Source organism: Chiloscyllium plagiosum, unplaced genomic scaffold (assembly GCF_037043375.1).
Source record: "Chiloscyllium plagiosum isolate Xiang-an unplaced genomic scaffold, Cpla_swu_hap1 HiC_scaffold_3, whole genome shotgun sequence".
NCBI classification, from domain to species: Eukaryota; Metazoa; Chordata; class Chondrichthyes; order Orectolobiformes; family Hemiscylliidae; genus Chiloscyllium; species Chiloscyllium plagiosum.
Window position 1 is genome coordinate 11,945,085 of NW_028270141.1, and position 17,549 is coordinate 11,962,633.

General features: G+C 39.8%; 1 protein-coding gene across 1 annotated transcript in view; it reads left to right on the top strand.

Moving 5' to 3' along the window:
- The first annotated feature begins 407 nt into the window (after positions 1-407).
- The window catches only part of mep1a.2 (meprin A, alpha (PABA peptide hydrolase), tandem duplicate 2), a 38,247-nt gene continuing 21,105 nt past the window's right edge, over positions 408-17,549 (top strand). The window contains exons 1-9 of the mRNA XM_043677176.2: positions 408-541; positions 622-646; positions 759-812; positions 997-1,037; positions 1,136-1,211; positions 4,219-4,336; positions 8,893-9,068; positions 10,650-10,871; positions 10,981-11,127. Coding sequence (XP_043533111.2) covers positions 476-541; positions 622-646; positions 759-812; positions 997-1,037; positions 1,136-1,211; positions 4,219-4,336; positions 8,893-9,068; positions 10,650-10,871; positions 10,981-11,127 — 925 coding nt within the window. The 5' untranslated portion in view covers positions 408-475. The remainder of the gene's footprint in view (positions 542-621; positions 647-758; positions 813-996; positions 1,038-1,135; positions 1,212-4,218; positions 4,337-8,892; positions 9,069-10,649; positions 10,872-10,980; positions 11,128-17,549) is intronic.

Consider the following 17,549-nt stretch of genomic DNA (forward strand, 5'->3'; position numbering starts at 1 on the left):
ATCTTCTGGCCCAAAGGCAAGAATGGTGCCAAACAAACAAAAAACCTTCCAATGTTACCTTCTCTGAATTACTTGCTGGATAATTGTCAAAACATACATCTGCACTCTTGTTGAAGAAAGAGGAAAAGTTGTTATAAGGATTTCTCACTTTTTCAGGTAACTTATTCATTAGCCATTTGTATTATTTTCATAATCTACAAAAAAAAGTTATGTAACCTATAGACTATGATCTTTTGAAAGAACACAGTTAAACTCCGAATGACTATGTTACTATTATAAGAAGATCATTGGATGTCTGTTGCCCTCTTAATATACTGCAAGTAATGCAGATTTACATCACGAGAAATTTAGTTGCATGGTACAAGAATGCTGTAAAGATAAATTTGCTGTTCAAAGTCCATGAAATTGAGAAACTGAATTTAGTGTGCCTGTACAACACGGCACTGTTAAGATATTTGGATCTTTTACTTCAATCATGAACTTCTCTGGGCTGTTTTCCCTTTGCTTAACATTATTGATCACCCACTGTAATACTTTAGCGGTAAGATACAGTTCTTGTAGGTTAAAAAGTTATTTGTTGTTGTTTCATTATTTCAACAAATATCAATCTTCTTTTTCCAGATCAGAGATACTCCTTTTGAGAATGGTATATATTGAGATATTTTGCCTTTTATTTTCCTGCTCAATATTTTAAGAATTTTCACTGCTTCTTAGATTGCGAAAGTCAACTTGTTAAAATCTTGTCTTTCCTTCACCAGTTTATGATGTAGATCCTGGGGATTTTCGAGATGACATTCCAAAAATAAATTTAGGTAGGTGTAAAATTTAAACAGAAAGCTTGTTCTTTATCACCTTTTAGTCTATATTCTTTCAAATCTAGTAAGAATATAACCTAAAATTCTTCATCTTAATTCAATTTATATGTTTTTATTTGTGTGATGTTTTTGATCAGCGGGCAGAGCATTTGGTGTACTTTTCTAATTACCTTGTTCTTAGAATCCCCAAGGTTTCTGTTTCAAGGCGACATTGTACAGAGTGTAAGTGTGAGACACATTACATTGATTTCTAAGGTATCAATTTATAACAGTATACTTCCAATTCTGAATATGTTATTGATTTACTCACTCTGTTACAGCTGGAACGGAATGCTCTTAAAGATCCAACATCGAGATGGAAATTCCCTATTCCGTACATTCTGGCTGACAACCTTGGTAACTTTTTCTATGTAAACTTGTCGATAATGAGAAGGCATTGAAGTACTATTAATTTACATCATAGTCTGAGTATCTATTGTAAGAAGAGTAACATTGCTACCTTAATATTATTTTACTTGAGATTTAATACTTGCGAGTATCCAATTATTCTTACCGACACATCAACTTAGAACATAGACCATAGAACATAGAACAGTACAGCACAGAACAGGCACTTCAGCCCACGATGTTGTGCCGACCACTGATCCTCATGTATGCACCCTCACATTTCTGTGACCATATGCATGTCCAGTAGTCTCTTAAATGTCCCCAATGACCTTGCTTCCACCACTGCTGCTGGCAACACATTCCATGCTCTTACAACTCTCTGTGTAAAGAACCCGCCTCTGACATCCCCTCTATACTTTCTTCCAACCAGCTTAAAACTATGACCCCTCCTGTGAGTCATTTCTGCCCTGGGAAATAGTCTCTGACTATCAACTCTATCTATACCTCTCATTATCTTGTATACCTCAATTAGGTCCCCTCTCCTCCTCCTTTTCTCCAATGAAAAAAGTCCGAGCTCAGTAAACCTCTCTTCATAAGATAAGCCCTCCAGTCCAGGCAGCATCCTGGTAAACCTCCTCTGAACCCTCTCCAAAGCATCCACATCTTTCCTATAATAGGGCAACCAGAACTGGACACAGTATTCCAAGTGCGGTCTAACCAAAGTTTTATAGAGCTGCAACAAGATCTCACGGTTCTTAAACTCAATCCCCCTGTTAATGAAAGCCAAAACACCATATGCTTTCTTAACAACCCCGTCCACTTGGGTGGCCATTTTAAGGGATCTATGTACCTGCACACCAAGATCTCTCTGTTCCTCCACACTGCCAAGAATCCTATCCTTAATCCTGTACTCAGCTTTCAAATTCGACCTTCCAAAATGCATCACCTCGCATTTATCCAGGTTGAACTCCACCTGCCACCTCTCAGCCCATCTCTGCATCCTGTCAATGTCCCGCTGCAGCCTACAACAGCCCTGTATACTGTCAACGACACCTCCAACCTTTGTGTCGTCTGCACACTTGCTGACCCATCCTTCAATCCCCTCATCCAAGTCATTAATAAAAATTACAAACAGTAGAGGCCCAAGGACAGATCCCTGTGGAACACCACTCACCACAGACTTCCAGGCAGAATATTTTCCTTCTACTACCACTCTCTGTCTTCTGTTGGCCAGCCAATTCTGTATCCAGAGAGCTTAGTTCCCCTGTATCCCATTCCTCCTGACCTTCTGAATGAGCCTACCATGGGGAACCTTATCAAATGCCTTGCTGAAGTCCATTTACACCACATCCACAGCTCGACCCTCATCAACTTTTCTAGTCACATCCTCAAAGAACTCGATAAGGTTTGTGAGGCATGACCTGCCCCTCACAAAGCCGTGTTGACTGCATTTAATCAAGCCATGCTCTTCCAGATGGTCATAAATCCTATCCCTCAGAATCTTTTCTAACACCTTGCAGACAACAGACGTGAGACTTACTGGTCTGTAATTGCCAGGGATTTCCCTATTTTCTTTCTTGAAGAGAGGAATTACATTTGCCTCTCTCCAGTCCTCAGGTACACTCCAGTGGAGAGCGAGGATGCAAAATTCTTCGCAAGTGGCGAAGCAATTACATTTCTTGTTTCCCAAAGCAGCCGAGGACAAATCTGGTCAGGGCCTGGCGACTTGTCAATCTTAATGTTTGACAAAAGTTTCAGCACATGAGCTTAATCCTCTATCTCTATCCATTCCAGCATGCACACCTGCTATTCAAAGGTTTCATTCACTACAAAGTTTGTTTCTTTCATAAAGACAGAAACAAAATACTCATTTAGGGCTTCCCCTACCTCCTCAGACTCCACACACAAATTCCCTATGCTATCCCTGATCGGCCCTAATCTTTCTTTGACCATTCTCTTAATTTTCACGTAAGTGTAAAATGCTTTGTGTTCTCCCTAATCCGGTCTGACAAGCCTTTCTCGTGCCCCCTCCTGGCTCTCCTCAGACCATTTTTGAGCTCCTTCCTCACCTGCCTGTAATCCTCTAGAGCTGAGATTGACCCTAACTTCCTCCACCTTATGTAAGCTACCTTCTTCCTTTTGACGAGAAGTTCCATTGCTCTCGTCATCCAAAGTTCCTTTATCTTACCACTTCTTGCCTGTCTCAGAGGGACATATTTATTCATCACTTGCAACAACTGTTCCTTAAACAGTCTCCACATGTCTATAGTGCCTTTACCATGGAACAATTGCTCCCAATCCATGCTTCCTAACTCATGTCTAATCGCATCATAGTTTCCTCTTCCCCAATTAAATATCCTCCCATTTTGCCTAATCCTCTCCTTCTCCATAGCTATGTAGAATGTGAGGCAGTTGTGGTCACTATCACCAAAATACTCTCCCACCACAAGATCTGATACCTGCCTCGGCTCGTTTCCGAGCACCAAGTCTAGAATGGCCTCTCCCCTCGTCGACCTTAATTTGTTTATCTCAAGCTATTGCAATCCAAAGGGGAAGTTATTTCAAATTTAATAAAGAAAAAAATTAAAATCCATTAACAAAATTATTTACACATTTTTAAGTACAGTAATTATTTGCACAGTGGTGGAAAGTTTTTTGATGCATCAGAGTTGAATGGGCGATTACTTAGGACTGTCCTATTATCTAATCCTGGGCAACGGACTGAGTACTTGGCCCTCTGTTGTTTTGTATACAGTAGCTTGGATCTGAATAATTTAAAAATAAACTGCCCGTCACATTATGTCTGCTTGTAACACAAAATTTCACATGTATACTCTAAAAAATATCAGGAGTAACTTTTGATCAGGATATGGTTTTCTGTGTATTTTTAGCAAGGTTTTTACCTCTTTGAAATGACTGTTTTATAATTAATGTCTATTAGTTGGAAAATGAAGATCAAGATAGTTTATGATTTATTTAAACAAATTGTTCATTTTTTTAGTATTTTGATTTACAGATCTAAATGCCAAGGGTGAAATCTTAAACTCATTTGAGCAGTATCGCTTGAAATCCTGTGTTGATTTCAAACCCTATGATGGCGAGGAAACATACATAATTTTTCAAAAATTAGATGGGTATGTACATAATCACACAGTTGTATTAATAAATCAAAGTAGGAATCGTGTTATTGTACAAAATTTGATGTTCTGGAACCACATTGCTCTGTGTGCTAGTTTGTTGCAAATAGGAATTCTGTATGAGCATGTTCAGTGTTTGTTCAAGAGAACAGCATTATTTCTCCCCATAGTAACTATGCAAAGGTATACCAAAGCTATCATATTTTGTACTCATAAAACATCAAGGCAATTCTCACTGACCTCCATCACTCCCAATACTATAGCATGCAGCTTTTAAATTCCACAATCTTAGTCACAAGTTTACTTCAGTCTACATCTACAAAGTCCTCTAACTCCATTTCTCATTTTGAACCTTTAACTTTTACTGAGTCAAGATTATGGAGTGTTCAATTATCTCTTGATGCAGGGCTTTTCAACTAACAACCTCACACTTTGGAATAATTTCTTCACCCTCCTGCCTTGCTACATGGCATCCAACTTCTAAAATCTTCCTCAAAATCTGCATATTTATGTTTACCATTCAGTGACCTTCTCCAACTCTTCCCAAAATTCTTAGTTGTGTGCCCATCCCTGTTTTATTTTTAAAGTGTTTTGGTATGTTAAAATAGTCTAAGGAAGATCCAGCTTTGTTTCAAATGTTTGACTTGCTTTAAACTGATACGTTTTCAAACCTGTGTGAAAGAGTTTCTTCTTGTTGCATTTAGTGTAAAGAATCATATTGGTGGAATAGGTACAGGAAAATTCATTACATGTAGGATTACACATTAACGTTTGAGTCCACTTAATTTTAAATCCTTAATTTTAAAGTTAAAAATCACACAACACCAGGTTATAGTCCAACAGGTTTATTTGGAAGCACTAGCTTTCAGAGTACTGCTCCTTCATCAGGTGGTTGTGGAGTATAAGATCGTAAGACATCGAATTTATAGCAAAAGTTTACAGTGTGATGCAACTGAAATTATATATTGAAAAAGACCTGGATTGTTTGTTAAGTCTCTCATCTTTTAGAATGACCATGTTGGTTTCAGTTCTTTCATATATAAATCCCAGAACGTTACTCCTGGTGCTACGAGCTGCTGAGGGCAGGAGTAGGAGGACAGAGCAGATAAATGCATGGCTGAGAAGCTGGTGTATGGAAGAAAGATTCACATTTTTGGATCATTGGAATCTCTTTTGCGGTAGAAGTGACCTGTACAAGAAGGGGGCGGGGGGTGGGTACCCAGGGAGATAGTGAAGAAAGAGATCGATCTGAGGCGGGTACAGTTGAGAACAGAAGTGAGTCAAACAGTCAGGGCAGGCAGGGACAAGGTAGGACTAATAAATTAAACTGCATTTATTTAAATGCAAGAGACCTAACTGGGAAGGCAGATGAACTCAGGGCATGGTTAGGAACATGGGACTGGGATATCATAGCAATTACAGAAACATGGCTCAAGCATGGGCAGGACTGGTAGCTTAATGTTCCAGGATACAAATGCTACAGGAAGGATAGAAAGGGAGGCAGGGGAAGAGGGAAAGTGGTGTTTTTGATAAGGGCTAGCATTACAGCTGTGCTGAGGGAGGATATTCCTGGAAATACATCCAGGGAAGTTATTTGGGTGGAACTGAGAAATAAGAAAGGGATGATCACCTTATTGGGATTGTATTATAGACCTCCTAATAGTCAGAGGGAAATTGAGAAACAAACTTGTCAGGAGATCTCAGCTATCTGTAAGAGGGGATTTTAACTTTCCAAACATAGACTGGGACTGCCATAGTGTTAAGGGTTTAGATGGAGAGGAATTTGTTAAGTGTGTACAAGAAAATTTTCTGATTCAGTATGTGGATGCACCAGTAGAGAAGGTGCAAAACTTGACCTACTCTTGGGAAATAAGGCAGGGCAGGTGACTGAGGTGTCAGTGGGGGGGCACTTTGAGGCCAGCGACCATAATTCTATTAGATTTAAAATAGTGATGGAAAAGGATAGACCAGATCTAAAAGGTGAAGTTCTAATTTGGAGAAAGGCCAATTTTGACGGTATGAGGCAAGAACTTTCGAAAGCTGATTGGGGCAGATGTTTGCAGATAAAAGGATGGCTGGAAAATTGGGAAGCCTTCAGAAATGAGACAACGAGAATTCAGAGAAGGTATATTCCTTTAAGGTGAAGGGAAAGGCTGGTTAAGAAAAAGAAGGAAGCATATGTCAGGTATAAACAGGATAGATTGAGTGAACCCTTAGAAGAGTATAAAGGCAGTAGGAGTATACTTAAGAGGGAAATCAGGAGGGCAAAAAAGGGGACATGAGTTAGCTTTGGCAAATAAAATTAAGAAGAATCCAAAAGGTTTTTACAAATACATTAAGGACAAAAGGGTAGCTAGGAAAAGAATAGGGCCCCTCAAAGATCAACAAGGCGGCCTTTGTGTGGACCTGCAGAAAATGGGGGAGATACTAAACGAGTAATTTGCATCAGTATTTACTGTGGAAAACGATATGGAAGATATAGAATATAGGGAAATAGATGGTGACACCTTGAAAAATGTCCATATTACAGAGGAGGATGTGCTGGATGTCCCCAGGATGAATCCCCAGGACCTGATCCGGTGTACCCTAAAACCCTGTAGGAAGCTAGAGAAGTGATTGCTGGGCCTCTTGCTGAGATATTTGTATCATCGATAGTCACAGGTGAGGTGCCGGAAGACTGGAGGTTGGCTAACGTGGTGCCACTGTTTAAGAAGGGTGGTAAGGATAAGCCAGGGAACTATAGACCAGTGAGCCTGATGTCAGTGGTGGGCAAGTTGTTGGAGGGAATCCTGAGGGACAGGATGTATATGTATTTGGAAAGGCAAGGACTGATTAGGGATAGTCAACATGGCTTTGTGTGTGGGAAATCATGTCTCACAAACTTGAATGAGTGTTTTGAAGAAGTAACAAAGAAGATTGCTGAGGGCAGAGCGGTAGATGTGATCTATATGGACTTCAGTAAGGCATTTGACAAGGTTCCCCATGGGAGACTGGTTAGCAAGGTTAGATCTCACAGAAAACAGGGAGAACTAACCATTTGGATACAGAACTGACTCAAAGGTAGAAGACAGAAGGTGATGGTGGAGGGTTGTTTTTCAGACTGGAGGCCTGTGACCAGTGGAGTGCCACAAGGATCGGTGCTGGGCCCTCTACTTTTTCTCATTTACATAAATGATTTGGATGTGAGCATAAGAGGTATAGTTAGTAAGTTTGCAGTTGACACCAAAATTGGAGGTGTAGTGGACAGCCAAGAAGATTACAACAGGATCGTGATCGGATGGGCAGATGGAGTTTAATTCAGATGAATGCGAGGTGCTGCATTTTAGGAAAGCAAATATCAGCAGGTTTTATACACTTAATGGTAAGGTCTTAGGAAGTGTTGCTGATTAAAGAAACCTTGGAGTGCAGGTTCATAGCTCCTTGAAAGTAGAGTGGCAGGTAGATAGGATAGTGAAGGAGGTGTTTGGTATGCGTTCCTTTATTGGTCAGAGTATTGAGTACAGGAGTTGGGAGGTCATTTTGCAGTGTACAGGACATTGGTTAGGCCACTGTTGGAATATTGCATGCAATTCTGGTCTCCTTCCTATCGGAAAGATGTTGTGAAACTTGAAAGGGTTCAGAAAAGATTTACAAGGATGTTGCCAGAGTTGGAGGATTTGAGATATAGGGAGAGACTGAACAGGCTGGGGCTGTTTTCCCTGGAGCGTCGGTGGCTGAGGGGTGACCTTATAGAGGTTTACAAAATTATGAGGGGCATAGATAGGATAAATAGACAAAGTCTTTTCCCTGGGGCTGGGGTTTTCAGAACTAGTGGTCATAGGCTTCGGGTGAGAAGGGAAAGATATAAAAGAGACCTAAGTGGCAACGTTTTCACACAGAGTGTGGTATGTGTATGGAATGAGCTGCCAGAGGAGGTGGTGGAGGCTGAAACAATTGCAACATTTAAAGGGGATTTGGATGGGTATATGAATAGGAAAGGTTTGGAGGGATATGGGCCGGGTGCTGGCAGGTGGGACTAAATTGGGTTGGGATATCTGGTTGACATGGACGGATTGGACCAAAGGGTCTGTTTCCATGCTGTACATCTCTATGACTCTAAATGTTGCTGAATATTGTGCCATCACCAACAAACACACTACTTCTGACATTATGTTGGAGGGAAAGTCATTGATGAAACTAAAAAAGATTGATGGGTCTAAGATCCCACCCTAAGAAACTCTTGTAGTGATGTACTGGGACTGTGATCATTGATCTGCAACCACCACAACCATCTTTCTTTGAGCCAAGTAGGGTTCCAATCAGAGAGGAGTTTTCCCCTGATATCTATTGACTCAAATTTTGTGAAAACCATTGATCAAGTGCCTGCATTGATGTCAGGAACAGTCACTCTTACTTCACCTCTGGAGTTCAACTCTTGTCCATGCTTGGGCCAAGGCTGTAATGAGGTCAAGAGCTTTGTGGTCCCGGCACAGCTGAGGTTAAAGGTTCATATAAATCTCAGCCCTTCTTTATTTATTTATGTATGAACTATTAAAAACATCTTTATTGAACAGGTGCTGGTCTTCTGTTGGTGACTTGCACAGTGGCCAAACTGTATCCATTGGTGAACGCTGTGACTATAAAGCTATTGTTGAGCACGAACTCCTACATGCATTAGGATTCTACCATGAACAATCAAGGACAGACCGGGATGACTATGTTAACATTTGGTGGGATGAAATTATTCCAGGTCGGATTTCAAATTTTCATTCTTTTCAATTATAGGGACATCAGCACCATCTGAAAGTAAAGACCTTAGCTATGGAGCCATTCATTTTAAAAAATACAATGTGCTAAAAAATTCTCACCTTTGAGAATAAAGCAAATGGTAGTTTGGAACCTCTGCACTGAATTTGCTGTAAAGGAGATTCAAGCAAACAGACCAAAGTGGTTATTGGCAGTAACCAGTTGCCAGACTAAGTACAAATCTTCTCTATGATGGGCTGAAATGAAATGGAACTACTTACTACAGTCACAAAGCAAAACACATGTCACTGAAAACATATTAGCCTAGATTTTATTATAGTAATGATGTTAAAACTGTCAGTGACATCATTATGCCTTTGAAGCTTCCAGCAACTTCTGGAGTCCATACAGTTAAACAGAGAATGTCAGAAGTTGTTTTAGGGACTTTTTTGCTCTCCCGTCAGTAGAGTATTGATCTACTTCTATGTTACATTCATCTAGACTCACTGATCTGATGAGAATACATCTTTTATGTTAATAACCTTAGTGTGAAATCCCTTGAAAAATGTATATCCTATTGAATGAAGTATAATTTAATTAATTATTGCTGAAAAATAATATTTTGTTGTATGATAAATATCTGCATTGCTGTAAAACATTTTGTGGGTATAACAAAAGGAGGCATTACACTTCATAGATCCACAAAGAACATGCAACTTAATTTTACTATCTTAAACATTTTTCCATCTCATCTTTTGAAAGAGTTCAAAGTAGACTGTTTAACACATGGATTACATTCAATTCTGGTCTCCATGCTAGAGGAAAGGTATTATGAAATTTGAAGGGATTCAGAAAAGATTTACAAGGATGTTGCCAGGGTTGGAGGATTTTAGCAAAGGGGATGCTGAGTAGGCTGGGGCTATTTTCCCTGGAGCATTGGAGACTGAGCGGTGACCTTATAGAAGTTGATAAAATCATAAGGGGCATGGATCAGGTGAAAGCCAATGCCTTTTCCCTGGGGTGGGGGAGTCCAGAGCTCGAGTGCATAGGTTTAAGGTGAGAGGGGAAAGATTTAAAAGAGACCTAAACGGCAAAAATTTCAGGCAGTGGGTAGTGCGTCTGGAATGAGCTATCAGAGGAGGTGGTGGAGGCTGGTACAATTACAATATTTAAAAGGCATCTGGATGGATATATGTATAGGAAGGGTTTAGAGAGATATGGGCCAAATGCTGGTAAATGGGACTAGATTAATTTGGGATATCTGGTCGGCATGGATGAGTTAGACTGAAGGGTCTGTTTCCATGCTGTACATATCTATGACTTTATGACTCTATGACAAGCAGAATTTAATTTTGAACAGGCGTCTGGGAGATTTATGAGTACCTGGCATTGTTCATCTAATTAGCGAATTTGCACTGATTAAAGTCATAGGATTCTTTTGAACTCAGTTGAACTCTTCCCAACTTTGTTGGACTTGAAATGGCCACAAGTTGTGAAAGAAGATGGGAATCCAGAATTATTGATGTAATAACTCAATATTTGATACAGTCTAAAAGTTAATAAAGAAATTTTCATTTCTATGCAGGTATGGAGCATAACTTTGTGGTATATGACGATAATTATATTACGGACCTGAATACTCCATATGATTATGAATCTTTGATGCATTATGCGCCATTCTCTTTCAACATAAACGATAGTTTTCCTACTATCACAGCAAAAATACCAGCATTTGATGAAATAATTGGACAGCGATTGGACTTCAGTGCCATTGATTTGCTAAGGCTCAATCGCATGTATAACTGCAGTAAGTTCAATTTTCAGTGTTTACTTAGAATAGAAATAGGACTCAAAAGAGAGTTCAACACTTAAAGAATAGTTCATTAAGTCTATTTTCTCATGTATCTTTTTCTCAGGTTCCACTCTCACATTGTTGGACCAATGTTCCTTTGAGTTCATTAATATCTGTGGCATGATTCAGGGTGAAAATGAAGATGTTGACTGGATTCATATGAAGAGCAATCCTGGGAATGAGGATCATACTGTAAATGGCAAATGCAGAGGTGGGTGTACACTTGACTACCTTTTTTATACTTATTAGTACTGCTTATCAATAGACTATTAATATCAACAGCTGTAGCTTGTATCTATTCATTATTTTAAAGTATTCCATGGATTTTTACAGAAACATTATCAAACAAAAATTGACAATAAATTAAATAAAAAAGAAATTCGGACAGCAAAGAGTTATTTCAATGGCTATTTTAAAGAATGAAAGCGCGATGGATGGGCAGAGAGGTTTAGGGAGTAATTAGTAAGCACGAGTCTTTGCAGTTGAAGGTATACCCAGTTAAGGTGATATGTTTAAAATTAGGGAAGAGGTCGGATTAGAAAAATGTAGGCATCTTGAAGAATTGTGTTATCTTTTCTAGATCTAGAGATAGGGCAGAGTGAGGAGGACATGGAGGAAGTCAAAAACAAGAATGAGAATTTTAAAATGATGCCATTGTTTAATCAGGTGCCTAGGTCAACTAATAACCAGAGATGAAATAAATGAACCAGATTGATGCAAGTTCGGTCATGAGCAGCAAAGCTTAGGATGGTCTCAAATTTGCAGATAGTGGAAAATGGGATGTCAGTCAGGAGTGAATTAGAATAGTCAAGCTTAGAGGTAACAAAGCCAGAAGTTTCAACAGCAGATGAGCCTGTGTTGGGTAATGACATGGAAATGACATTAAATAATAATCTTGGTGCTTTCACCAATAGGAGCATTGTGGTACCTGTATGATTTTTAGAAAGACAGGAAGATAAAAAGGCCATTCGATCTACATTCAACATTCTTTAACTCAATTGGATCATGACTGACTCCAATTTTCTACTAACTACCTACCTTTGTCCCATAATCCTCAGTAATTTAGCCTAACAAAATCTATCAATCTCAGTTTGATATTTTAATTTGAATTGACCTTGGCAGCATTTGAGGTAGAGAGTTATTAATATCCTTTTTTCGCTGTGTAAAGATGTACTTTCAAGCATCACCTATGAATGGCCTAGCTCTAATTGTAATGTAAAACTCCCATGTTCTGGTTCCTCAATATTCAATATAACATGCATTATAAATAATACGTATCAAATATAAGTCTGCCTTGAATGGAGTGCCATGTGACATGGAAGTCTAAGTCGTTTAGATTGCATGGTTGCAAGAGCTTCCTGGTCAGTGATACCCATCCTAAGAGAAATAACTAGGAGGAAGATCATATCAATATATTGGCCAGTTTTGGTGATAAGTCTGAATAGTTGCATTTGTTGGACATTGATGGTTTGGGGGCAGCAAATTATTCTATCCGTTTTCTGTTTTCCATTTTGTGAATATAATTCAAAATGGCAACTCCAAGGGCAGAACTTTTCTCTTCCTGGTGTGGTGTGTGAAAGTTGGGGGTAGTAACATAAAATGAGAATGAAAAACTGGGAATTTTGACATTAAGCAATCATTTCCCAACTTTCCCCTTCAGTTTTAGCGGTGACTTTGGAATCCTACTATTAAATGGTGGCAAGAGCTATGATGGGGTTTACATCAGGGCACACTAATTGAGACCTAGGTCTCTAGCAAACCTGTTGTTCTCTGGTTGGGGTTGGAGCCACTCTGATCAGGCTATGGATAGAGCCTCTGTTCTTGGTTTGGGGTAGATGAGGACCTGGGCCCTGGGCAAGTAGAAACACTGGGGCCCATGATTTCTGTTCCTATGCCTGGTGGCAATGATGTATTTCCATATATTTGCATCTTGTTATTAACCCAACTCACCTCACTTCAAATTCTCCTCTCTTGAAACTATACAGTGCAAATTCCTGACATGAAGGTCTGCCCAGTAGCTGTAGCTCACTGGTGGCTTATGATCACATTGATCGTAATCATTGGTGGACTCCTCCATCCTTTGATCCAGCTGCCTTACACACCTGTCTGCTGCTCCTGTCCAAATATATGGATTTTCACAAAGTTAATAATATCTGAGACAATGAGTTCATCTTGTGTCTGGACTTAAGCAAGTATCTGGACTCCACCTGTCCTCAGAATGTCATAGAGCTGAGGTGATTGTTCCTTGGCCAGCTATAGAAATGTACCAGTGATGTGCTCACCAGAATTTGGCCCTGAGTCTCATCTAGATTGGGAAGGCACCGAGGTGAAAGTCTCTAAACTGGTAGAGGAGTGCAAGTGAAATCCTTGACAGTACATCCTCTGAGGATTGAGTGGCTTCCTCCTTAGACGTGGAGCGGGATCTGAAGGTCTCCAGTGCTGGCATCTTTGGAGCAGTGGTTTACTGCATGTTGCTAATGCCTGCATAGAAGACAAATTACTTATGAAACAAAGTCAAAGCTTGTTCAGGATAAGAACGTGTTAACGCATTTTGTAAAAGTGTCAAACCATTTTCTAAAAGTGTCAAAATGCAGAAAAGCACTGGTTAACACCCAAGCTAATAGGAAGCCTAGAACTATGAGACAGGCATGTCAAGGGTGCACCTAAAACGTCAAATAAGGTGTTACTGTGGAAACTGATTATCATCCTGTGTTTGGGTGCTGTTCCACTATCTGCTTTTGGTTTAGGATGCTGTGTTTGAGCTGAGTGACTGACTGCCTGAGAAGGATCCCCTGCATGAGTCAAAAACACCTGAACAGGTCCTCTCCTAGTGTCACCCACCCAAACAGACCATTCAAAAAAATTTGTATATCACTCACCAGAAACCATGTAATCACTTGCAAGAGTGGCTGAGTATTATTAAAAGAGCTGGACACCCAACTACTGTTGCTGGAAAGGCGATTTTGAATAACAACTGCAGTTGCAAAATACTTGAAAGTATTCTGGAGTGCTTTGGAGTTAATTTTTGAGAGCTGGTACTTACAGTCAATGTGTTAGCAAAGTAGGTAACCCAGGTGTGGGAGCTGTACCCCTTGATCTGCAATATCATCATGAGTCACTATGGAGATGGTGATGTAGTGCCAAGGTCATTCATGTAGTAGTTCAGAGATTAATGGCAATACTCTGGTGATAGGATATCAAATCCCACCATGATAGTTGGTGAAATTTGAAATTATTAAAATTCATTAAAAGTGAATAATGCCCAAAAAATTGTAGTTGATTCTTGTAAAGATCCATCTGTCTATCTAATGTCCTGTGAGAGGAAATCTGCCGTCTTTATCTGGTCTGGCCTACCTATAACTCCAGATCCACAGCAATGTGGTTGGTTGTGAGCCATCGCTGACATGGAATAGTAAATTGCTCAGTTCAGGGAAGTGTGGGTAAGCAGAAAATGCTGGGTCTTGCCTGCCATGCCCAAGTCCTCTGAAAGCATATAGAAATAGGACAAATGATGCAATGGAGAGAAGCTCTGTGAAAGAGGAGGAGAAGCAGCAGCAGCATGGAGCTCTGGTAAGTAGACAGGCTATTGTAGGACAGGTTATCAGGCTGTTTCCTGTCATACAACTTATGTTGCAGCTGTACAGGGCAACGGTTAGGCCGATGTTGGAATATTGTATACAATTCTGGTCTCCTTCCTATTGGAAAGATGTTGCGAAACTTAAAAGGGTTCAGAAAAGATTTACAAGGATGTTGCCTGGGTTGGAGGATTTGAGCTATAGGGAGAGGTTGAATAGGCTAGGGCTGTTTCCCTGGACCGTCGGAGGCTGAGGGGTGGCCTTATAGAGGTTTATAAAATCATGAGGGACATGGATAGGATAAATAGACAAAGTCTTTTCCCTGGGGTGGGGGAGTCCAGAACTAGAGGGAATAGGTTTGCCCAAAACGTTGATTTTTCTGCTTCTCGGTTGCTGCCTGACCTGCTGTGCTTTTCCAGCACCACTCTAATCTGGACTCTGATCTCCAGCATCTGCAGGCCTCACTTTTGCCTATAATCTCCTGCAGTTCATATCTTGACTAATGCTTCCAGTGTAGTCTCATTGATTCTTGCAGGCCTTTCCCGTTCCTGGTGCTCCATTCCTCTTTGTCTTCAGTTTCCCAACATAACTTTATGGAACCCATCCCTCCTGCAGGGCAGCTTTTTTTAAAGAGACACAAAGTACCTTTAAAGAGCTGGAGACAAGGTAGAACATTTGTCAGTGTTACACATGCATGCACCTAGATTGTAGAACAAAGAATGAATTGACCAAGTTCAGGTTACTGTGCAGTTCATATGTCAGAAATGATTTTCCCATAAATAGACATTTGTGACTGAAAAGTATGAAGAACTAACTTTCATGAAAACTTATGTAGTAATCAAGGAAAGGTCAAGGGTGATAGTGTCAAGGATGATGGAGGGAAGGGCAAAGGTAATTGAGGGAGGGTGGAGGATGATGGCTTTCTACTCAAGAGAGCCAAATATAGAAGTGAGGGAAACGGTTCTAAATCCCCCCCTGACAGGCAGAATAATGTTGCTGGCTTGCAGGGAGTGGAGGACTTCTGGTTAAGATTTATTACAGAGCCCAGAGTGTTGGCCACTATTAGGTAAATGTGAGGTCAGCAATTTCCTGCTGGTTCCTGCAATTGACCTGGTTCCTCAATTGTACATTGCTAATTTTCTGGCACCTTAATGATTGTGTGTGGCCAGACATCCTGTTTCTGAGTTGACGCCCTGATCATTTCTGGTCTTGCATTGGAATAGTCACCACTGCAATAACATTCCAATCAATTACAGCAATCTTCAAAGAGCTTCTGCTTTGCTGGGATTGTAGTTTCCAGTTATCATTAGGATCTACAATCAACCATCGTGAAGTCATTTACATGTGCAAAATAATTGTTTTAATTTCACGATATGTAATGGACAGTTGGAAATCTTTCCACTTACTCAGATAATCCACTCAATCTTAGTTAGATGTGAATTCTAGCATTCAGGTCTAGCCAGGGCAGGAAACACCTTGAATTTATGGAGTACCTTATGCATTCTCAGCACATTCTGATGTGCTTTACAGTCAATTACACTTGAAAGGTGGTTGCCGTTGGTTTGCTCACAATTTCAGCAGTCAATGCGTGCAAAACAATGTGATAAATGATCTGATTATCTGGATTGGTCCTTGTTATCTGAGGGCTAACTATTGGTCACAACACTCAGAGAACTCTTGATAGTTTTTTGAACAGTGCCAAGAGATATTGTAAGTCAATCAAAGAGCTCGTAGGGTATCCAGTGTTTCACCTGAAAGACAAAACCATTGGAAATAAAAATTTGTTCTGTATTAAAACTGAAACATGACACTAGATTTTATGCTCAAGCCCTGAAGTGGAGTTGAACTCAAGACCTTTGGATTTAAAGATAAACATGTTGACAATCATAGTGTTTTATTTCAAGAGCTGATATAAGAACTGGATTTAGATTACAGTTATTATTTTACAAGATATCCTTATCAGCTGTCACAAAAGTCAGATTTGACTGTTGCTAAATCTTATGATGATCCAAAGTAGAAAAGAAACCTCAGTCATGGAGCCTCAAGCTGATAAAACAAACAGATACTTCATTCTTGGATGATATCTGATATCTTGATTGCTAGATAAAGATTGAAGTAAATATTGTTGACTTAGCTTGTTGTCAAAGTACACATGGCAAGGTACTAGTATCAAGCTTTGTCAATTTTTTTTAGTAATGATGTCGATTAAAATGCTGCCACATTTTTAAGGACTATTATCGGAGTGCAATGAGCAGAGGAATTACTTAGTTTAATGATTAAGAAAGCTTTGCTCAGTAATGAAAATCAAAAGCATGTCAAGAAACTTGCACATTGTGTTAACATATCAGCATTTTATCTGGTCATGTCTCTTATGCATTAGGATGCCTGAGCTGTCAGGGTCGCCATATGTTTCTTTAAGAAACTTTGTTTGTAAAGTGCCTTGTTAAAACTCACTGGGGTAACTTGCTGGAAATCAAGCCCCACCATTCCTGAAGTCATCTCCAAAGTTAAAGGTTTGGTACAGTGCGCAAAATTCCCAGATTTACCTGACTTTCAGACACAGATTGCTAGAAAGCATCGATCAGGTTTCTGTATTGAATAAGAATCACAATTTATTACAAGTAATTAGACTCTGGCTACAAGTAAACAGCTATAAAGTGTCAGCATATAATGCTACTAGTTAAACTCTAATCCCCTTAAAAACTCCCTCTTACATAGAGACAGACAAAGGGAAAATAGGTTATGGGCGGAAGAAAAAAATAGTTTAGTATTTTTTGTTCCCAGGATCTGTTATTGAGATTATCCCTATGGCTTTAGACCTGCCAAGGATGTTCCATTGATTGTCTTTGTTGCTTCTACTCATTGGTAAGTGACACAAGGTAACAGGTTCCCTTATAAAAAGTCTCTGACATATTATTTAAAAGTCACAACTTACAACATCTTACAGTAGAAAAGAAAGTGAGGTCTGCAGATGCTGGAGATCAGAGATGGAAATGTGTTGCTGGAAAAGCGCAGCAGGTCAGGCAGCATCCAGGGAACAGGAGAATCGACGTTTCGG